The sequence below is a fragment of the Gobius niger genome, assembly GCF_951799975.1.
Source record: "Gobius niger genome assembly, chromosome: 4".
In the NCBI taxonomy this organism is placed as follows: domain Eukaryota; kingdom Metazoa; phylum Chordata; class Actinopteri; order Gobiiformes; family Gobiidae; genus Gobius; species Gobius niger.
The window spans coordinates 21,195,560-21,218,091 of record NC_136855.1 but is presented as its reverse complement, the minus strand read 5'-3'; the positions used below and the strand labels follow the sequence as shown (position 1 = coordinate 21,218,091).

The 22,532-nt window shown below is 39.6% G+C and overlaps 2 protein-coding genes across 2 annotated transcripts; both read left to right on the top strand.

Annotated features, from left to right (window-relative positions):
* The first annotated feature begins 1,186 nt into the window (after nt 1-1,186).
* smyd2a (SET and MYND domain containing 2a) lies at nt 1,187-7,668 on the top strand. The gene is made up of 12 exons (XM_079555170.1): nt 1,187-1,477; nt 2,333-2,396; nt 3,736-3,846; nt 3,927-3,987; nt 4,538-4,665; nt 4,746-4,813; nt 5,037-5,139; nt 5,234-5,344; nt 5,700-5,820; nt 5,929-6,103; nt 6,184-6,292; nt 6,645-7,668. The coding sequence occupies exons 1-12, from the start codon at nt 1,305-1,307 to the stop codon at nt 6,726-6,728; spliced, it is 1,308 nt and encodes a 435-aa protein (XP_079411296.1). The 5' UTR covers nt 1,187-1,304; the 3' UTR covers nt 6,729-7,668.
* Nucleotides 7,669-8,927: 1,259 nt separating this feature from the next.
* On the top strand, nt 8,928-22,516 carry cenpf (centromere protein F; the record flags this gene model as incomplete). The annotated part of the gene is made up of 37 exons (XM_079555004.1): nt 8,928-9,089; nt 9,162-9,287; nt 9,376-9,446; nt 9,879-10,012; nt 10,082-10,173; nt 10,254-10,530; nt 10,616-10,818; nt 10,895-11,020; nt 11,090-11,218; nt 11,292-11,414; nt 11,515-11,650; nt 11,734-11,851; nt 11,934-12,213; nt 12,291-12,497; nt 12,585-12,793; nt 12,924-13,053; nt 13,141-13,419; nt 13,494-14,081; nt 14,148-14,321; nt 14,397-15,475; nt 15,544-15,755; nt 15,824-15,905; nt 15,983-16,076; nt 16,176-16,242; nt 16,333-16,577; nt 16,657-16,765; nt 16,853-17,058; nt 18,708-18,926; nt 19,004-19,147; nt 19,228-19,417; nt 19,490-19,587; nt 19,655-19,696; nt 19,764-20,849; nt 20,931-21,060; nt 21,134-21,790; nt 21,887-22,005; nt 22,236-22,516. The coding sequence occupies 37 exons, from the start codon at nt 8,928-8,930 to the stop codon at nt 22,368-22,370; spliced, it is 8,478 nt and encodes a 2,825-aa protein (XP_079411130.1). The 3' UTR covers nt 22,371-22,516.
* Between the last annotated feature and the right edge of the window lie 16 nt (nt 22,517-22,532).

Genomic DNA, 22,532 nt, shown 5'->3' with positions numbered 1-22,532 from the left:
TCTGTTTCTTCTGTGTGAATGACTCTTTGTAAAACCTGTCTGGAGAACAAGTAGATATTTTCAACTTCATCATTGTCACACTCAAGTACCAATTCATTTCCTTCAAATTATCCACATAGATATTTCGCTCTATAGTCATACATTTAGGTGAGCACCAGACTGAGGTCAACTACAGAGACACTTGTGACACTTGAGTGGAGCATCTTTTATTTTATCCTTTATTCCGAGGCAGGGGACATTTGATTTACATGTTTTAGGCAGTTTTCTAATAAAGGAAGGATTTTCATCCCAAAAGATGGAGCATTGTACAGTATTTTCCACCTCAGATCTCACAATCAGACAATTGATCTAGTGCACTCCTGAGTAAATTATACTTTTATTGTGAATGAAGTGTGGCTCATCGATGGTGTCTAACTTTGAATTTATCTCATGTATATTTTTGCAAATACCCACATAATGTGTGTACATTATGTACATAATAATACTGTGTACTCAGTTCTAGTTTTCTTGTACAGCGCATCTAGCTGTTCCATGTTTTATAGAAACTGCAGAAATGCAGCTTGAATGAGGAAAATGATTAACTTAAATAAATGCATTTATATAAAAACAAGTGTGCATCTGTTATCTGTCTCCTCAGAACATTTTAGACATTTATGTCCCATGATGTTTTTCCCCCCTTTTTTTATTTTTTGTTTTAGCTTTTCTGATAAAAATCGGGCCAACGACAGAACAGCTACTTGATGAAATGAGCGGCTCCACGGTGGCGCAGCGTGTCTGCTTCGGGTTCCTCCGGGTACTAAAAACATGTACAATAGGCCCGGAAGAATGAGCGTGTGTTTGAGTGTGCGAGTGTGAGACAGCGAATGCAAATGTGTCTTCACTAACTTGCTCTGTCACCGCCAAATAAACCAATAAATAAATAAAATATATGTCCTAATATGTTTACAGTCATTGCCTGCTCCTTTGGAAGACTTAAAAATGGGAATTTGAAATAGGCAAAGTAAAATGACTGAAGGGGGAAAAAAACATAAATGCCAACTATTTGGACTTGAAAATAAAGTGTGCATTTATTCATTCATTCATTCATGTCCCATGTCTCTCTGAACTGTGGTGTTGTTGCGTGTTGTGCATATCCTGTCCAGCAGGGGGCGGTAAACACAAAACGTTTTCAAATCCAGCGAGGAAGCAGCTCCTCCTCGCCGCATAAGTCAATTTTCCGAGCTCGGTTCAGGGGGAGATTATCGCTGCTTCTGCTGGTGGGGGTGGTGCTCCTGGGTCCGCAGAACCGTCAAACGCAAAAGGCCATGAAGATGGAGGGCATAGAGGGGACGGAGAGGTTTGACAGCCCAGGGAAGGGCAGAGGCCTGCGGGCGCTGCGACACTTTGCTGTGGGTGAGCTGGTCTTCGCCTGCCCCGCTTACTCCTACGTGTTGACAGTGAACGAGAGAGGGGCACATTGTGAGCACTGTTTCACCAGGTAACCAGAACCTACATTTTACATTGTTTTAGTGAAGAACATTTAAAATCGGACTATGTTTGTTTGCTCGTGGTCCTGCCTGGTTCATACCATGTGGACAAAGTGGGTCAACACAGCCACACTGTACAGCTCACCTGACTAACACTGCAGCGTTTGTTTTGTTGCAGTCTAGTCCCCTGAGTTAAAGATACATGACATCTCACGCCATGTGCTGACCTTTACAGAGATTTGATTATTACCAATTCACTATTACTTTCTATTTTTACACAGCCGGCTGTCACATTTGACCACCTGCCATCAAAATGTTGTTGTTTTTTTATGTATAGCCGCCTCATACTTTTGAAACTACCTCCAATAACATGCCTTTGTGTTTAAGACTTCATTTGGATATGCTGCCCTTCACATACTGGCTTAAACATTGGAGCAATGCATAAATTCACTTATAGGCTATATCATTAGGCTATATCATTAGGCTATATCTTGGTTTAGCTCATTTGCCTCTCATTTTACTTTTATATTCCTCTACCACACTTAAAAGTGCAGTTAACTTCTTTGTGTCCATTGAGATTTGTAGAGCAGTGAAAGGTTAGGGTTCTAAAAATAGTGGTCCATGTGTCCAAGGAGAGGGGTGCCAAAATCTGAGAGGGGGATCGTGTGCATTCAGGGAGTTATAGTGTGTTCTTTGGGACTGTTTTTGGCTGTGACTCAGTATTAAACACAGACAACTGTTGTAGCTCAACTGCAACTGAATCTTCTCATTGATTTTCATTTCAGTACTTTTTTTTTGTTAGTTCATTGTATAATATACTTCATTCTTCTACATCCTGATCATGTTTTCTCTCTGTGTGATTACAGGAAAGAGGACCTTTCTAAGTGTGGGAAATGCAAACAAGCATTCTACTGCAATGTGGACTGCCAGGTATGATTTTGTTCTTCAAACTGCACAGTTAATTGCAATCAAATCCGTATCGCATTGAAGGGTCGCAAAGCAAATCACAAAGGCAGCATCTTCTGCACGTGATGAAATGGCTTTTCTCCATGGAGGCTGAAATGCATAGGATTCAGAGCCGTGGGAAGATATTTTAGTTAGGGGGCGCTGAGGGACAAAATTTACCCCCAAAATACTTTTTCTGTGCATAAATCCTATTTATTAACCTCTTAACTCCCGCCTGAACCGAGAGCATTTTCTCCAGTTCAGCTTTACCCAAATCCTGTAGGCCAGTGTAACGCCTCATTTGAACGACCTACAAAACTATATTGATCTTTTTCCTCACATCAGATTTTTTTTCATCATTGTTGGCCAGTCATCCCCTTTTTTCCAATTTTCGTGACTTTTTTGTCACTTTTTTGTCAAATTATCCGCATTTTTGTGTCAAATTCTTATCACTTTTTCGTCAATTTTTTCTAAATTTTTCGTCAAATTTTTCTCACTTTTTTGTCAAATTTTTGTCATTTTTTTGTACATTTTTTGTCACTTTTTCGTCCATTTTTTGTCCATTTTTCGTCCATTTTTTTCTCACTTTTTAGTCAATTTTTTGTCAATTTTTCGTCAGTGTTTTCTCACTTTTTTGTCACATTTTCCTCCTTGTTTTCGTCTCAGTTTTGTTGCTATTTTCACACCTTTTTTCCAGAAGCTTTTGGACTGGGGTAAAGCTGGAGAAAATGTGCTCGGTTCAGGTGGGAGTTAAGGGGTTAATATTGCCTGCAGTTCCCAAATTATCCACCAAGGGGTGCTGCAGCGCCCTCAGCACCCTGGGTTCCCACGGCCTTGATAGGATTCTTAGTATTTCTTCACTTCTAGACAAGTTCTCTATGTCACCTGTGAACTGAATATTGATAAATAAATAAAAAACATTGATAAACAAAAATGTATTAGTTGATTAGAATGATCCTGTTCGCAAAAATACAATCTTTTTTCTTGTTGTATAATTTGTAACCCATCGCCAACATTGTTAGGGATTTGGAGCCAGTGGGAAACAAAAAGCCCTTAAGGCTGTTGCTATGACAATGCATGCAGTTTATCCACCCTCAGTTTTGGCTCCATATTAAACACAAAAGTAGCACCGAAAAGCTTTGTATTTGAAATAAAGAAACATAACTTATTCATCAAGACAGAAGTAAGAACAGTTTTGTTTTATCGTGAGTTCAGGAAGTGTTGCTTTTGCTATTATGTACAGGTCTAACACTAAAACATTAAAATTATAAATGTTTAGTGGTAACTCTTGTTATTGGTGGTGACCATTGTTCTTTGTATACAGAGGGGGGATTGGCCAATGCATAAAATGGAGTGTGTCGCCATGTGTGCCTATGGAGAAAACTGGTGTCCTTCAGAAACCGTCCGATTAGTAGCAAGAATGATCCAAAAACAGGTAATTAAGATTTTTTTTTAAACGATGCTAGTGTTGATGAAAAAGTAACTGTTCTCATGATTTGGTTTGTTGTCTTGCAGAAAGGCACAGCAGAGCGTACGCCTTCAGAAAGACTTCTACTGTTAAAGGAGTTTGAATCCCGTAAGTAGGTGTGTTGTTAAATATGCATGCAGTTTTATTTTTGTGACTGTGGGCTTGTCTGTGTTGAAACTGTGTCTAATAATAGTATTTGCTGTCGCCTCCGGTCACAATTCTGTCCCCTACAGTTACTCCAACTCACAGTGGGACACAAATCCCAATTGCCTGCTGTAATTTCATTTCATATTCATTACTTTAAACGTCTGTGCCCTTGACGAGTTGTTTTAAATACTTTTTAGGTGAAGGTAGTTAGGGATGGGTATCGTTACTTTTTTTTTTTCCGATACCGATACCTGAATAATTCTTCTTCTTTTTTTTATAAATATGCCTATACTAAAATATTTTTCATACAGAACCATAAAACAGAACAATAACTGGTATCATTAAACAATACCCATGATTTTTATTTTGCCTCACCTGTTGCTTGAGCATACCAAATGATAAATGATCAGCTGCTGACCTCTGCCACCTGCCTATCACACGAGTGTCATTGGTCTGTACTGAATAACACACTAATAATTAGCCTTTTTGTATGTTTTTTATGTATCCCCAGACTTGGACAAAATGGACAGTGAGAAAGATGAGATGAACCAGGCAGACATTGCAGCACTGCATCACTTTTATTCCAAACACCTCCATGATCTTCCCGGGGAACAGGCACTCATTGAGCTCTTTGCGCAGGTAAAAATAGTGTTTTTGGTCAAACTGTTTAGTTTTTCTAGTGTTACATTTGATAATAAAATGGTGCTTGCAATTTGTAGGTTAATTGTAATGGTTTTACAATAGAAGATGAAGAGCTGTCTCATCTAGGCTCTGCAGTTTTTCCTGAGTAAGTTAAAGGTCAAGATGTAATGATGAAATGATAAAGGCCCTTATTTTCACTGATGGACTCCTCTGGTTTAGCAAAAAGCTAATCCAGGCATTAAGGTTATCCACAGACCAGTTTGTTCTCACAGCTACGTAAATGAATCTCTGAAATGTTAATTTACTGCCTCTATTGTGCTTCACATCAGCTCAATTTTCCCTCATTTATGTCATGCTATTCTTTACAGTGTAGCGCTTATGAATCACAGCTGTAGCCCCAATGTCATAGTCACTTACAAAGGCACTGTGGCTGAGGTCCGAGCCGTGAAGGAGATCAGCCCTGGGGACGAGGTAAATAATTAAACTCTCAGCTTTTGTGGATCCTGAGTAAACTTTTCACGTAAGCTTTGCTGTTAAGTTACGGCATTTCATTTGCTCTCCACAGGTCTTCAACAGTTACATAGACCTGCTCTATCCCACAGACGACCGCAAAGAGAGGCTGTTAGACTCTTACTTCTTCACATGTGAATGCACTGAGTGCACCAGCAAGTCAAAGGTACCGCTGAAGTGTTGATTCCAGGACTGGGAGATATGGCAAAAAATGACTTTTTCCCTCTCAAATTGATTGATCTCAGTTTACCATGTTCCATTTTCTTTTAATTGAAGTAAATTCCGTCCACTATAAAAGAGTTTCTATTTTTATATTCTTCAAAGTCTAAATAACACTACAAACTATGAGCTGTAACTGCTGCAGGGTTGGTGTAGACGTATCCATTAAAATAACATGCTCAGAATGACATCAGATTTTTCGGTTTAAATTTGATTATTTGCACCGGAATTGGTTCTTTCATTTCATGACTGTTTTGTATTATGTTTGTTTGGATTGTTATGTGAGCTCTTGTTTTACGCAGGATAAAGCCAAAATGGCCATCAAAAAGTTGAGCACTCGGCCAGAGCCAGAGGAAATTCAATCTATGGTCTGTTACGCCAAGAATGTCATTGAGGAGTTCAGGCGAGCTAAGCACTACAAGAATATCCTTTTTGTAATCAGAGCTGTTGTGCATCTTGATCGAGTTTCATTTGACCACACACTGTGAGCCTTTAGGCTGTGGTTCTGTGTTTTCTTTAACTCCATGGCACCTCCGAGTGAACTGCTGGAGATGTGTGAACTAAGCCTAGAAAAGATGGGAGCCATGTTTACAGACACCAACGTGTACATGCTGCACATGATGTACCAGTCAATGGGAGTATGCCTCTACATGCAGGACTGGGATGGAGCCATGAACTATGGAGAGAAGATTGTTCACCCATACAGGTATTTGAATAAAATAAAAATGTATTAAATTGTTGACATCTTATGTGGAAAAAAAACAAAAACACTTTTTTTGTCTGCAGTGTACATTATCCCGCCTACTCCCTGAATGTGGCATCTATGTATCTGAAATTGGGACGTCTGTATTTAGGACTAGAAAAGAAATCTCAAGGGGTAAAAGCTCTGAAAAAGGTAATAAAAAAGTATTTTTTTAATGTATGATCATATTAGAGCAGTGGTTCTCAAACTGTGGCGCGTGTTCTATTGGTGGTACTTAGACCTGTTCAGATTATACTCGGGACATCTGCAATTTTAGACATATCATTTCAGATAATTTTATTTATGCTTTTGTAATGTATTTAACGTGGGTGTTTGGTTCAGACATGGTTAACGCCCAGTTTAGACACAATTTAGGTCAACTGTAGATCCCTTAGTCCTTGGAAGGTCAAATATTTTCTATGGTGTTACTCGGTGTAAAAAAAAGTTTGAGAACCACGTCATTACAGTGTTAAAGTTAATACATTTTTTGTTTTTGTTTTTTCAGGCACTGGCCATTATGGAAGTTGCTCATGGTAAAGATCACGATTATGTAGCTGAGGTCAAACGAGAAATTCAAGAGCAAAAGTAGAAGTGATGGTGCATGGACCTAACAAAAGAAACACTGGCTACAACATAAAACAGGAGTAACTGCATGGCAGACAGTACCGGCACCTCTTGGTGCATATGTCCAATATTTGATTCATTGGATTGTCATCAATTCAGTCTGAGTAGATTTGATTACTAAGATAGATGCTTTCAGTTTAAAACTAAACTGCTAACAACATAAATGTTATTATGTATGCATTTCCTTGAACAAAGGGCAGTCTCCTTTGATACCACTCTGGCTCAAGGCAAGGCCTTGATGAGATTCATGCAGTTTTTGAAGTGTTCTGATATGACAATGATGGGACAATATTAATTAGGGAAGCTGTTTCTAACAGCCCCCAATTTAACCTACATTTTCTTTTGTCATGTCAATTTTCTGACTTAATTTTCAACTGTGAAAAATGATGTACAGAGTAGCAACCAAGCAAATCTTGTGTCGAGAAACTCCTTGACCGAGCTGTCATTGATGTTTGGCTTGTCTTACAGTGCTGTTTGACTATTATGTTTATGTTGTTTCTGTTTCTCAGTCTTGAGTTATTGTTCAATGTTAAATGGTTTACCACTGAGAAGTAACCAACAGTTCATGTCTTTATAGTTTCTTTTTAACTGCGGTGCTGATCTTTAGACCAATTTGTCAAAAGAAGAATTGCTTTGTAATGACCCTTGTTCTCAGGGAAAAGTACAAAGCACAGTAGCTTTGATGTCTGTCATGTCAAATCTTTGGGTACTCGATTAGTTTTCAACGATTACTTCTACAATTGAAGACCACACATGAAGTCACAGACAGTGTCCCTTTTTTAAAGTAATAGACTGAATATAATTATTTTCATTTTATTTAAGGAAATACATTATTATGAGCTTTAGATTCTAAACAAAAAACATATAATTCTTGAAATGGTTATTTAATTTTAACCAATTTGATTTATATATATATATATATATATATATATACCTGTGTCACTAAACAAATACAAACTGTTCATAAACATCCGCACAGTACTGGGTCCTGCCATCTACTGTCAGTGGTCCTGCCTTACTATAGGTCTCTATGCATCCGACAGTGAATCAGTTTCTGCTTTAAAGAAAATGGTATTATGTTCAATAGTTATGAATGGTGAAGTACTACCTGAATTGATAAAAGAATCTTAATGGATGATTTGTTAAATCAAATATGCACACTGCTGCAATGTAGAGGGTATCTGTATGTTTTTATTGTAGCATCACCAGTCAGACTATTTCTATCTGGCTGACATACAATGCATGCCATGCCTTGCAACTTTGAAAAGAATTATTCAAAAGCATTAAAAAAAAAATACTGCAGTTCATTTTTGTTATTTTATATTATGATGACTGTTCGAGTTTGAAGAAATGCTTTAATCTTTTTTTTTCCTGGTCTGTTTTCTTGTACAGCTAAATAAAACATGCAAACCTGCTTTTGTGTTTCCACTTTTCTCTTACAAAGACGATAATAAAAGCCCGCTCCTCTTGATTACTTGCTTGCATGGCAGGAAACACGCCTTTGTCTGTAGGGGGCGCTGTTGGCACCGTGCAGGACGTGCAGCCCATACGTCACATGTTCCAACCAATCACAATCTCTTTCTCCTAAGTTTGAATCTGACCAGAGGAACACAACACACAAAACAGAGACAGAGGAGCATCGCGCCCAAAGTGAGTACTTTATAAACACACGAGATTCAGAATCATCAACAACCTGGTTTATTCCGGAGTCCGGACTGTTCTGAGTTTAATCAAAGCAACTGTTTTGTTTCCGATTGTTGGATCTCGCTTGTTTGTTAACGTAACAGTTAACGTTGTGTCCGTGCTTCATCTACGTCTGTCCCCGCTCCGTATAAGCAACGTTTGACCACTCTGAAGTTAATAGAAATCATTGGCTAGTTAATTAACATATTTTTAACGATTTGTGTTTAATTGAACGTCATTTGTAAACATAAGGGTGTTGTTAATGTCCAAATGAAAGACAATTACCTTAGTAGCATCTACACAAGCCGAATCATTGGCATTGCAGAAAATGTTGCGATTGAGTTTAAAAACAAAAAAATCAAAGCAACCGTTGTTTTTTGCCAGTTATAACCAAATAAAACAATACCAGTTGTTTTTCTCTGTTTTACACTTAGCGAGCGTTAACATTGCATTGTTGATGTGCATGAACAGGTTATTAACCATGAGCTGGGCGGTGGAGGAGTGGAAGGATGGCCTTCCAGGGAAAGCCCTGCAGAGGATTCAGGAAATGGAGGTTCAACTGGACAAACTGAAGAAGGAGCGCAGCCAGAAACAGTTTCAGATGGACTCCTTAGAGGCTGTTCTACAAAAGCAGAAACAGAAAGTCAGTGCATTTCATATTCAAACAAATACTTTTTTTTTTTTCACATGAAAAATACATATTTTTGTGTCTCAGGTGGACAGTGAACGTAACGAAATATCTTCACTTAAAAGAGAAAATCAGTCTCTAGTAGAATCATGTGACTCTTTGGAAAAAGCCCGTCAAAGAGTTGTCCATGACCTCGGAGTTAAAGAGCAGCAGGTAATAACACAATATTTCTTTAAAAAAAAAAAAAAAAGTACTGTTGTTCTTTGTCAAGCGCTGTCATAAATAACAAGTGCTATTTTAGGTAAACTATCTTGAAGGTCAGCTTAATGCATGTAAGAAGACAATTGAACGACTGGAGCAGGAACTTAAAAAGTAAGTTTAGTTTTGAGTACATGTTTTTCAGGGTTTCCATGAGAAGAAGCATTAAAATTGTGCCAAAATCAAATAAAATGTTATTAAAAAGCGTTACGTGGCATTCAAACTGTCAAACATATCCAGTTGCAGTTTTGACTGAAACTTACCACATTTTTCTTTTTTTGTTCAAAAGTTTTCCAATTTTGTCCAATTCTCTTTCCTCTGTTTGAGGAAATGTTTGCCAATCTTGAGAAAAGAAATATATATTTTTTTGCGTTTATGGCATTGAAATATAGTATTTGGGCATTGAAATTTAAAATAGTATTAAAAAGCATTAAATTTGACTTGCTTCTGCCTGTAGAAACCCTGTTATTCTTAAACACGTTTAATTATAACACTGATAAACTGGCAAAGAATGGTATTTAAGAAGCTGCCTTTCTGTCTTTCCAGACACAAATCTGAATTTGACCGTTCACAACCTGCTGGTGCTTCTTCACTGGCCTCGTCATCTGAATTTCAAGCATTCTCCACTCCACAGAAAGGTTTTGCAACTCCAGCTCCCGTCCAGACATACAGATCTCAAGGTACTGCCGCATATTCACGGTTTATTTTGATTTTTCTATGATTTTCTAAGATGTTTTTTCCTTGTAAAGACAACAAACTGGATGACCTTCTAGAAAAATACAACCAGGAAGTAGAAGAAAGAAAGAGACTAGAGAATGAACTGAAAATTCTACAGGTCAAAGTAAGTGCAGGTGTTTATGACATTATTATTTTGGTATCTGCTGGCCAGATTGGTAATTAACTTTTAATTCTGATTGTAAGACATTAAACCAATCAGTCCATGCGAGTCAGGGCAAGGACATTGCTGCCCGCCAACAAGCAGGCTCTTCTATTTTCCCTTGGCAACAACAAGAGCAGACCCACAGCCGCCACTCTCAAGATGCAGTGGAGACACCTCTGAAAAGGAGAGGCGCTTCTCTGTGGGATCTCCATGATGAGACGCCCATAAAACCCAGCCAGCGTTTGAGCTGTGCTGTCGCAATGCCGAGTCCCAGTGGATCTTCTCAACAGATGGACCAACTCAAGACGCTAAATCAAGGTGTTGCTTCAATAGACATGACTAAATTACTTGAAACTGCTCACTATAGACCATTGTGATTATGTACGATCTCTGTTTTCTTCAGAACTCCGCTCACGTGTGTCAGAGCTGGAAAGAAATTTGGCTCATCATGAAAAAGAAATAAAGAGTCAGGCCTCCAAATTACAAGACCTGCAAACTCAGCTGACTCAAGCTCACAAGGATCTAAGTGAGCGTGACAGAGACTTGACCAAAAAGGGCCATGAGCTCACCCAGGTTACAGACAAGCATCAACAGGTTCAGTCCAAGGTACCAAATGTGATATCAGATATCTATATTGGGGAGTAATGTTTTGTTCAAGATGACTGACACTGCTCTCTTTTAGTGCACATCCGTTGAGCAAAAGCTAAAGCAGGTTACTGAGGAGATGAACTGCCAAAGGCACAATGCAGAGAGCTGTAAAAGAGCCCTGGAACAGAAACTCAAGGACTTGGAAAGAGATAGTCAGAAGGTAATAACAAAATCAGTAATTAATAATTTGTCAAATGAAACTGAACATTGTACAATTACTTTTGCGAAGGAGCTTTCCCAGTTGCAGAATACACATCAGGCTTCAGAACGGCAAATGAATCAAACTCAAACAAAGCTAACACAAGAAATTCAACAATCTAAGAAGGACTTTAATGTTCTCCAGTCTAACATAGAAAAGGTAATTTAGCCTACGGTAATTGTTTTCATGAAGTTTTCTTTGCTGATCATTCACCATGTGCACTTTGTCACAGTTGAATTTTCAAAAAAGTAACCTGGAAAAGGAAGTTGAGGAGCATAAACAGAAATTGTTGAGGTCAGAGCAAAGCCTTCAGGCCTGTCAAACTAAAGAACAAGATCTTCGGAAGAAAATGGAGGTGTGTTGTAATTTTGAAATATTTTTAAAAAGAGAGACTTTTTATTTAATGTTTAATTTAATTGTTGTACTTGCTATATATTTTTCTCCGTTTTTCGTAGGAGCTCCAAAGAGACAAAAACTGTGTCTCTGTGCAGTTAGATCAGAGCAACAGACGTCTGAGTCAGCTGGAGGATGAGAAGAAGAGCACCGACCAAAGGCTAAAGCACAACCAGGGTCTTCTCGATGACCTCAAAGGTAAAGCATTAAAACAAATGATGCGCCAGATGAAATATGTTTTGCCAAGTTCCAATTGTTTTTTTTCCCTTCCTCTTTGAAAGCTAAATCTGAGGGGCAAACAGATGAACTTAAAAAGCTTCAAACTAAACTAGAGCAGCAGACGTGTGACTTGGATAACATGAAAAGGATGCTGGCTGAAGCGGAGACTACAAATTCCAAGTAAACTAGTGTTCATTAACAAATGATAGATTCATTAATTGTAATGTAGTGCATCTGTGAACTATTTTGCTTTGCTTTGTAGGTCTCAGAGTGATCTCCTGAAACAGAAACAAGAGTGTGAGCAGGTTACTAACAAAATAAATGTCTTGGAGAAAGAGTGCCAAGAGCTGAAATCCAGCCTTGTTGCCTGTCAAAATGAGCATGCAGAACTCAAACAAGCACATGAAGCTCTTTTGCAATGGAAGTCTGAAAAGGAAAGTCTTATCAGTGATACTGAGGCTGTACAAAATGGGCTCAAGGAGCAACTGAGCAACTCTGAGAAGAGTGTCAACGTGCTGAACGAAGCTAATGATGGATTAAAAGTAAGACACTATTTTGCTTTTTACTTTGATGGCATGAATCAAATGTTCACTAAGACGTCTTACATGTGATGCTACAGAAGCAACTGGCTGTAGCAGAGGATCAGCACAGCAGTCTCTCCACTCAGTTAGACTCTCTGAAAGGAGAACTCTTGAACAAGTGCACAGAATTAGAGGAGAGGGAGCACCACTACAAACAACTCGAGTCCAAACTCTCAGAGACTGGACTCAAACACTCCAAAGACTTAGAAAATGTTGGACTACAAGTATCACAGCTTGAGACTCAAGTGAGTTATTTTCCCCTTCTTTTAACACTACAAAATTCTACTGACAATTCTTACTGATTTAAAGGTACTTAATGTTACTGTAATTAGGTAAAAGATCTTCAGATGCGCCTGCAAAAGGAAGTGACCCGGGCAGAACAGGCTGAGAGGATGAACACCCAGCTCCTGGAGGAACAGCAAGAAGCGACTGACTTGATCAGGTCCAAGGAGCAGCTGGTGGAGCTGGGTCGCACTGAGATCAACCAACTCAGAGAGAGTCTTTCTTTGGCTACTGTGCAGCTGGAGGAACAGACCGCACGGTACTGCTTTTAATTACTGTGACACTGGAAGTTTTTGCTAGTTGATCTGTATAGTGTACTATGATTGGGATATGATGATGCATAAAAACCCTATATATTTTACTACGGTGCATCTTCTCATTTTTGGCAGGGGGGCTGAGGAAAAGGCATTGCTTATGCAGCGCTGTGAGGAAAGTGTATTATTGAAGGAAACAGAAACTGAACAGCTGAAGTTACATTTGGAGGAAGCCCAACAAGAGCAACTCCTGGCCAAAAATAAAGTATGTTCCTAAAATGTCACCCTGATACCTATTTTTTGTTTAGTTGGTTTTGCTTGACGCAATAAATGTGTAATAACTGTGTTTTAGATCACGTCTATGGATCAGTTCCTGAAGGTTCAGGAGCAATTGGGAGAAGAGCTGCAGAAGCGAATTAAAATGTTGACTGAAACTGTCGAAGAGCACAAAAAAATGCTAAAGGAAAAAACAAATGAAGTTGAACAATTAAAGCAAGACTTGAAGATTGTGCAAGATCAGGCAGAAGAGAAGGACAAGTGCCTCAAAGAGGCTACAGATCAGATGGCGTCTTTGGAGAGTCAAAAACTTCAACTGGAAAACTCAATTAAAGAAATGAAGCAAGAAAGAGAGGCAAGTATATCATTTATGAGTTCAGGGATTTTAAGTTTAGCATTGTAATGTATTCTTATTTGCTTTGTCTATAGATTTCCAACAAGACAACAACTCAAAAGATGAATGACCTTCATGATGAAATTTCCTTATTACAAAAAGAAGTAGCTGAAGGCAAATGTGCTGCAGACAAACTTTCTGTTTCTGAGAATGAATTGAACAAGGTTAATCAGGCTCACTCCGAACTAAAAAAGTGTCTGGAAGCCCTTGAGAAAGAACACCTATCGGTTACTGAAATCAAGTCTAATTTGGAGAACAGCATTGTGGAGAAAAATGCTCTGATCTCTTCTTTGGAGCTCAATATCAAAGAAATGACACATAAAATGGAAACGGAATCAGAGAATCATGCGTCAGAGATCGAGCTCTTCCAAAGTGAAGAAGGAAGACTGAAAGACTTACTTAAAGAAGTAAAACAAAAAGAAGCTGCAATTAAAACAGAACTGAGATCTCGCCGAGAGGAAATCAAGACTATGAAGGTGACAATATCTGCTGCTTCCAGTGGTTTACAAGAGAGAGACAACGAGATTAAAACCCTAAATGAGAAACTGAAAACAACGGAAGCAGAACAAAGTAAAACTGCAGAAATCCTGAAGGAGAAGATGGAGGCTATGAACAAAATAAAGGTTTGTCCTATTTCAATTTTTTTTTAAATTATCATAACCAAGTTTAATAAATTATAATTATTCAAGGTGCAACTGGAGATGCTCCAGATGGACCTGGAGGACAATGAAACTGTCATGAATTCGTTTGACAGTCAAACAGAGGAGCTGAAGAGAACTGTAGAGTCGCTAAAGGCTGAACTCGCTCACAGCAATTCCCAGATGTCTGTAATGGAGGTCAGACTGGAGGATAGCAAAGCGCAGGTCAGTTATAGCATTTTTTTAAACCTCTTCTTAATATCAACCACAAATGAAAATTAAATGGGCTTCTGTTCCCAGGTGTCGGTCTTGGAAACCCGGTTAGAGGAAATACAGACTCAAAACACTTCACTTGAGTCCCAGTACGTCACGGCCAGAGAGGAGCTTATGGACAGAAGCTGTGAAATAATGCGACTTGAAGAAGAAGCTGCCAGACGAACACAACTGGAAGATGATGTTACTGAACTGCAGAATGAATCCAACAAGATCAGAGCAGAAAATGAAAAGTTAGAGGACACCCTGAGCCGTGTAACAGAATACAAAGACCTTATACTCACAGAGAAAAATAATCTTGAGAATGCCATCATCCAAGTTAATATTGAAAAGAAAGATCTTAAAGACAGAATGAACCACATAACTGAAGAGAACAGAGCACTGCAGGGCAAACTAGAACAAGTAGCTCAAATTGAAGCTAAACTCAGTGACTTGACTTCGGAAAGAAATTGTTTAGCAACAGAGTTACAAGAGGTTATACTAGAAAGGGATATGGTCGTCTTGAAAAATAATGAGTTGGTTGGAGAAAATGGGCAACTAGAAACTAAAATATCTGAAGCCCTTGAGCAAAGGGACCATTTGCATAAAACTATGGATGGTTATACTTCTGAGCTTGCCTTGCTCAGGGATGCAAAGCAATGTTTGGAGAAGTCCCTCACATCATGTCAGCAGGACATGGAAAAGCTCAAAGAGCAACTAGGCAGAAGCTGTGAGATAACGCAATTAGAGGAAGAAGCTGCCGCGCGAAAACAACTGGAAAATACTGTCGCTGACCTGCAGGATGAACTTAACAAGATCAGGGCAGAAAATGAAAAGTTACAGGCAACTCTGAGCCAGATAACTGACCGCTTGAACATCCTCACTGACGAGAACAGACAGCTAAAGAATAATATTGAAGAGTTTGGCCAACTTGAGACTGATATGAAAGTAGTGATTTTAGACAAAACTGATGTGGAGGCTGGGATACATAAGACCGCACAGGAAAACCATTTGCTTGTCAGAGATGAGTTGGAGCAGTCACTTTGGTCTTCACAACAGGACCTGGCTAAGCTCAAAGAGGAATTGGACGTGAGAGAAAAGAAGTACGAAGAAGACCTCAAAGAAAGGTATAAACCCCCTTTCCTCCAAAATATATATTAATTTAGAAATAATTATAATTGTTTTTATTTCTCAGGGGAAGTCATTTTGAAGTGGAACAGGCCAGACTCCACCAGAAACTTGCTGACTTACAGACAGAACTGTCTGTCTTTAAAGAGAAGTATGACATGTTGCAAGAACAAGTAAATCAACAGCATGACGAGATAGTGCAGCTCTGTGAACCAAAGGTCACAGAAAGTTCAGCTGTGACATGTAACTCCATCGAGTGTGATGAAATTGAAATTAATGGTGTGTATATTGTCCCTTGTTTTGTATTTAGTTTTAATTATGCCATTCTAACAACTGTGAAATCTCAGCATGTGAGCAGCATACAGAGGAGGAGACCAGTATGGAGGTCATAGGAGAAGATGCAAACATTGTCCCTGAATCACATTTCAGGTAAGACTCTTTTAGTCCGTATGACTTTGAATTTCCTGGTTTTCTCAAACATTAAAGGGATCATTTCTCTTACATAGCGGTGAGGTGGAGCATATCTCAGATGTGTGGCCAAAAGAGTGCTTGCAGAACATTTGTGCCGATGAGGAAAGGTTTATTGGAGAAGAACATCAGGTAAATCAAGTTCATATTTATGATCTTATATTGTGAAAATGTTATAACTTTAATATCCCAGTGAGTTTACCTATTTTATGTTATTTGTGTTTTCTCTAGCTACCAGAAGACAGTGATGCTCTCTTAAAAAATTCAAATGATTCTCATCAAAACATGAAATCCACAGGTAAAAAATATCAATCAAAACATTGATTTGTATGGTACACAAAATGTGTGTTTTTGTTTTTTTTAACATCTTTTTTTAATACAATTTTAGAGTCCCCTGAAACACAAGTTCAGCTTGAGTTGGATGGGGAGGCAGGGAATGACAAACTGCAGACCCTCCACTGTGAGATAGATTTATTGAATGCTGACCTTGAACTGAGAAAAGAAATGAGCGCTGAAATGAAAGCTTATGTCAAAAACCTGGAAAACAAAATGACTGGTGTTGAGAAAGAAGCACACAAAGCCATAGATAAACTAAAGATTGCCTTGAAAGAAAACTGTGGTCTTGTCAATCAGGTACATTGTACAGTTACAGTTACAAATGGAGTAAAAAAAAAAAAAAACCTGACTTGAATATTCCCTTTGTATTTCATAGATTGGTAAGTTGTCAGCAGACAATGAATCTTTGACACTGCAGCTACAAACAGCTAAATGCCAGTTGACTGATATTATGGAGATGCTCGAAGGACTAGAGATGGCCAAAGGTATTTCTTTTACTGTGTTGTAAACACAGTTGTAACTGTTGTAAACAGTTTGTTTAGATTAAATGAAATGTCTTGTGCTGCTCATAGGTGGATGGGATGAGAGGTTCCTTCAGCAGGAGAGCGAGTTAAAAAGGGTGCGCTCAGAAAAAGCCAATTTGGAGCAGCACATTCTTGGAATGGAGGCGGAGATGGAGACTCTGCTGGAGGAGGGCACGAAACTGAAGCAGGATATTGAGAGTCAAAGACGTGCCTGCTCTGGACTGGAGAGCAACGTAGAGAGACTCATGTCTGAGGTAAATATTGTTTTTGTCTCCAATTTTTCATGAGCTGAACTCAAAAACATAAAACATATTTTTTTTATACACAATAGACCCTTTTCTCTCAAATATTGTTCACTGCGACAGTAGCTCTCATGATAGAGCGGGTCGTCCTATAACCAAGAGGTTGGTAGTTAGAATCCCGGTCCCGCAGGTGCATTCTGTTGTTGTGTCCTTGGGCAAGATATTCATCCTCCTTGCTTCCAGTGTCTGCATACAACACTGGTGTATGAATGAGAGTGAATGGGTGAGTGGTTCATTGAAGTGCTTTGCGTGCCTGATGTGGTTGGGGAAGCGCTATATAAATGGAAACCATTACCAAATCTGAAAAGATTGTGTTAGTGAGCACACCTCACAGGTGTGGCATATCAAGATGCTGATTAGACGGCATGAATCTTGTGTGCCTAAGGTTGGCCACAATGAAAGTCCTTTTTGAAATGTTCAGTTTAACAATGCCACAGAAGTCTCAAGTTTTGAGGGAGTGTGCAATTGGCACGCTGGAGGCAGGAATGTCTCACACACGCAGACCACGTGTAACTACACCAGACCAATACCTCCACCTCCAGCATGTTCATCTCCAAGATCATCTGAGACCATCCACCTGGACAGCTGCTGCAACAGTTGGTTTGTATAACCGAAGAATTTCTGCACAAACTGTCAGGAACATGGTCGTTATCACCAAGGTCTCAGCCTGACTGCAGTTTGTCGTCGATGAGGTCTGGCAAGTTGGAGAGGTGCTCTTTTCACGGATGAATCCCAGTTTTCACTGTTTGCAGCAGATGGCAGACGGCATGTGTGGGGGAGCGGTTTGCTGACTCAATATTGTGAATCGATGGGTTACACTATGGGCAGGCGTAAGGAACATGGGTGCATTTTGTTGATGGCATTTTGAATGCACAGAGACATAGGCACCAATCCCGTGGGGCTGGGTCACCCACTCAAATCTTATTGTGCCATTCTTATTAGAGTGTTCTTTTACCTAAGGCACACCTGTATAATATACATGTGGTCTAATCAGCATGATAGGCCACACTTGTGAGGTGGGATGGATTATCTCAGCAATGGATAAGTGCGCGTTTCAGATTTTTGAACAGTATTTGAGAGAAATGGGTTTATGGTACATATAAAAATGTTTAATGTCTTTAAGTTCAGCTCATGAAAAATGGAAGCAACAACAAAGGTGTTGCATTGGTATTTCGGTTCAGTGTACATGGTCAGTACTGTAAGTCATGCAAGAGCATCGATACTAGATGTGTTCAGACAATTGTATATTTGCTGTGGGTTATTCAAATAAATAATTTGAAAGAAGACCTTATGTCTTTAAAACTCATGTTTGGCTAACTGTTGTCAAAGCAAAATTGCAACATCTCCACAGAGACAAGCCGGTGACGGCCAACAACCAGCAAAGCTTCGAGTCATGTCTGAGAACAGGCGAGCTCACTCATGGTAGAGACACGTGTTTAGGGTAATTTTCCCCAATCAAACACTCGTAATTAGATAAACACTTGTTTTTTATCATCGGCTGAAATGTTACACAGTATGGCTTTACGTAATAAGGGTAAGGTAGGGTTTGACCATTGAAACTATTTTATAAAGACATCACAGTGTAACAACTGTATTTGCAGAATACTCAGCTGAGGTCAGAACTTGTCTCCTGCACTGAGGAGAGAGATGATTTGAGCCAGTCTCTGTCCCAGTGCAAGGTTCAGGTGAACTGCCTGGAAAAGACCAACACTGACACGAGAGAGCTCATTTCAATCCTGGAGGACGACATCAGAGCGAAGACAAAGGAGTTTGACGTCCTGCAAAAGAACACCGAGAAAACAAGAACAGAAAGGGTGCAGGTACTGTAGATGCATATAAATCTTGATGATATTCTTTCTTTGTGAATCTTGGTGTTCATTTAATTTTATTGTTCAAGATGTTGGAGCAGATAAAGACTCTAGAGCAGACCCTATGCCAGCAGACTGGAGAGAAAGAAGAGCTTATTGGCCATCTGGAGAAAATACAGGAGGATCACACTTGTGATATCAACAACACAGAGTCCATGGCCACTAAGATACAGGTGAAAGACTTTATACACATATACTTTCACTTTAAAGTATATGTTTGATGTAGCATTCACCGTCTCCTGTTTTGACTTAGACTCTAGAGGGCGAAGTGACTCGTCTGACACATTCCTTGGAGTCTTCGCTCTTGGAAAAAGGAGAGATTGCTTCAAGACTAAATACCACACAAGACGAAGTGCAACAGATGAGGACCGGTATTGAAAAGCTCCAAGTTCGCATTGAGGCCGATGAACGCAAGAAAAAGAAGATGAGCGAACTGCTTAAGGGTATGTACCGTATCTTTAAATGACTAGTTTTTGTTAAAGACCATTTGTGTAACTCTGGCCTGTTTGTTTTAGCTGCACAAAGGAAATTTGACTCGCTTCAAGATCGTATTGAAGCTCTTGAGCGCGAGAAGGAAGATGTGGAGCAGAGTCTTGAATCAGCTGTGGTCCAGGTAAACAAAGTTCCCTGAAAATAAATGTGATCTGAAATCTGGTTTAAAATGTAAAACTCTTATGCAGGCAGAAAGTGTTAAAGCTGAACTTGAAGAGGAAAGAAGAAAGGTATTTTGTTGAAAGACCTACAGTATATTTGTTTTTACTATTGTTACATGATGCGTTTCTTTTGAAGGTTGAGGAGGAGAAAAAGGAACTGAGTGAAAAACTGACAGAGCTCTCGACTGCACTGGACAACCTCAAATTAGAGAAAGAATGCATGGAACAAGAACTTCAAATAAAAAGAGAAGAAATTGAAGCACTGAAAGCAGCGAAAGATGAACTGGAGCGAGGTCTGGAGCAACTACAATTAGACAAACAGCAAGAAGTGCAACTCTTGGAGAGGGGAATGAAAGACGCTGCTGAACGACAGACGAGAGAAGTGGGAGAGCTCCAAATGCAGCTCAAAGACTTTCAGAGTAAATTGCTTTCGCTTGAACAGAAAAGTGCTGAATTGGAGGCTGAGAAAAAACAACTCCAATCCTCGTTATTAGAGTGTGAGAACGAGAAAGAATCTTTACAGATGTCATTGCATAATTTGCAAGCAGAAGGGCAGAGTCTTCGCACAGAGCAAGAGGAGCAGTTCTTGGACAGACAAAACCAAATTGCTCGCATTGAAGTTTTGGAGAATGAAATCAGAGAACTTAAAACCCTCATCATAGCCAAGGAGGAAGAGCAGAAAGCTTTGGAGGAAACCAAGCAGCAGGAAGAAGCACAGAGACAAGCTTCAGTACAGTCCATCACAACTCTCACAAAGGAAAAAGAAGAGATGGAAGAGCAAAACAGACGGGTCCATGAGGAGAAAGAGCAACTACAGTCCTCCCTTACTTCAGTCAAACAGGAGAGGGAAGAGCTGCAGTCTGCTCTGGCGTTAGTGAAAGAGGAAAATGAAAACTTGCATTCAAACCTGTTATCGATGGAGAAGACCAAAACTGATATGGAGCAGTCAATTACTTTATTTGAGCAAGATAAACTGAAGCTGAATCAGGAAAAACAGACACTGGTGACAGAGGCGCAAAAATGCCAGTCTTTGATCAGTTTGTTAAAGGAAGAAAAAGATGAGCTAAATACAAAGATGTTTACACTTGAGGAAGAGAAATTGACATTAGAGGAGGCAAAAGAAAAACTAGAGGGTCAAAAGGAGATTCTCCAGTCTCAGGTTTCATCAATGGAAAAGGATCTGGAAAAAAACAATTCTTCAATCTCTGAACTAAATAATCAGGTAAAGTGTTTTCTTTTTCTGTGTAATTGAATCATTACAGCTTTAGAGATCAAGATCAACAAATACCCTTTTTTTCCCTAGGTGTCGGAGCTGACATCACGTGCTGCTTGTCTCACAAAGGAGAAAGACTCTGCTCTAGGCAAAATCAATCTTTGGATGAAAACCTGTAAACAACTGGAAGAGGAGAAGCAGTCCATGTTGAATACAGCAGGTGAGTGTCACCTCTTAATCTAGAGTTGATTAATATATGATTTATTTCTTTAATCTTTCATCGTTATTTTTAGTGAGTGAAAAAGGCAATGAGGATGTGGGCCAGCTCAAGATGGCAGCAGAGGAGAGTGAGAAAGAAGTGCAGAGTTTGAAGGCTGAGCTTGAAGTGAAGATGAACGAGGCTCAACAAAATGACACGAAAGTAGAAGAACTTATCAACACTCTGGAGGCAATAAAGACGGAATTGGGCTTAAAGAACAAAGAGTTGGAAGAAATCAAGAGTGACTTAAATGAACTGAACAAACTTGTAGAGGAGAAGAGCCAAGAAGCCGATGAAAGCATTGGCAAGTACTGTGCTCTGATGATCGAAGTGCACAAACTGGAGGAGGTCAACAATGCTCTGAGTGCACGTATTGAACAGCTCACTAACAAGCCAACCCGTAAATCTAATGCTAATTCCAGCTGCACTGAGGGCCTTCGTCGCTCAAGCAGGAAGTCCTCTTCCAAACTGTACTTGACAGACAATTCTGAAAACATCCCGTCCACCCCTCAGCGCTCCCCTTTGGGAACAGCAAAGAGGGGCCACCGTGACATCACTGACAAAGACGCCGCTCAAGAGGCTCTGCGCAACCTGACCAAAAAGATTAAAGCCACTGTTGCCACAACACCCAAACCCCAGGCACAGGATGAAGACTTCAAACCAGAGGGGCTGCCGGAGCTGGTGCAGAGAGGTATCCTCCAAATATTCTGTTTGTGTTAAGCATAACATATAAAGGATTGTTATTTATGTATGCTGGTATTTGGTATAACGTATTTGTTTCTTCTAGGTTTCGCTGATATTCCTCTTGGCGAGGCCAGTCCTTTCATTATGAGGAGAACCACTGTGCGCCGCTGCAGCCCTCGACTCATGTCGAAACAAGTCCCGACAGCCTCAGATGCTGAAAAGGTAAATAGTACACAGGCCTAATGAGACCAGTCCTTTATGGCCTCTGCCCTCCCTGTGTTGCTTGTCAGGTCACTTTGCTGTAGATAAGTCAGCTGAGATGAGGTGCAGGTGGCTTAGGACAGATAATGCACTATTAGGCTCAGGAGCACTGAGTTTTAGGGTTTGAAGGGACTTCAACATTATTCAGTTTGTGTATTGTTGTTGTATTTTTGACTGGTTTATTCACACAGGTTCTGGAGCCTCTTCACCTGCAGAGCCCTTCTGCCGATTTAGCTCCAAACAGCTCCAACAGGAAACGTCGATCACAAAGTGCAAAGGATCAAGAGACTTCTGAACCACAGGGGGAAAATTGTCACGTTCAATAGGTTTCTCACATGCACATCCCACATGTATATAGCTACCACACTTTTTAGTGTATGCACTAAATAACACTTTTCTCACATAACATCTCACTATAGTATTTGACTGTGTCCTTATTCTTAATGTATTATTTCACATGAAGCATAAACCTACACATTTTAAAGACT

What these genes read in the sequence shown, in the direction of transcription:
- smyd2a (XM_079555170.1), top strand. Translation starts at nt 1,305, where the DNA reads ATGAAGATGGAGGGCATAGAGGGGACGGAGAGGTTTGACAGCCCAGGG. An exon ending in ACTGCAATGTGGACTGCCAG is followed by an intron (nt 2,397 to 3,735) that starts GTATGATTTTGT and finishes CTTTGTATACAG; the next exon opens with AGGGGGGATTGGCCAATGCA. An exon ending in CAAGAATGATCCAAAAACAG is followed by an intron (nt 3,847 to 3,926) that starts GTAATTAAGATT and finishes GTTGTCTTGCAG; the next exon opens with AAAGGCACAGCAGAGCGTAC.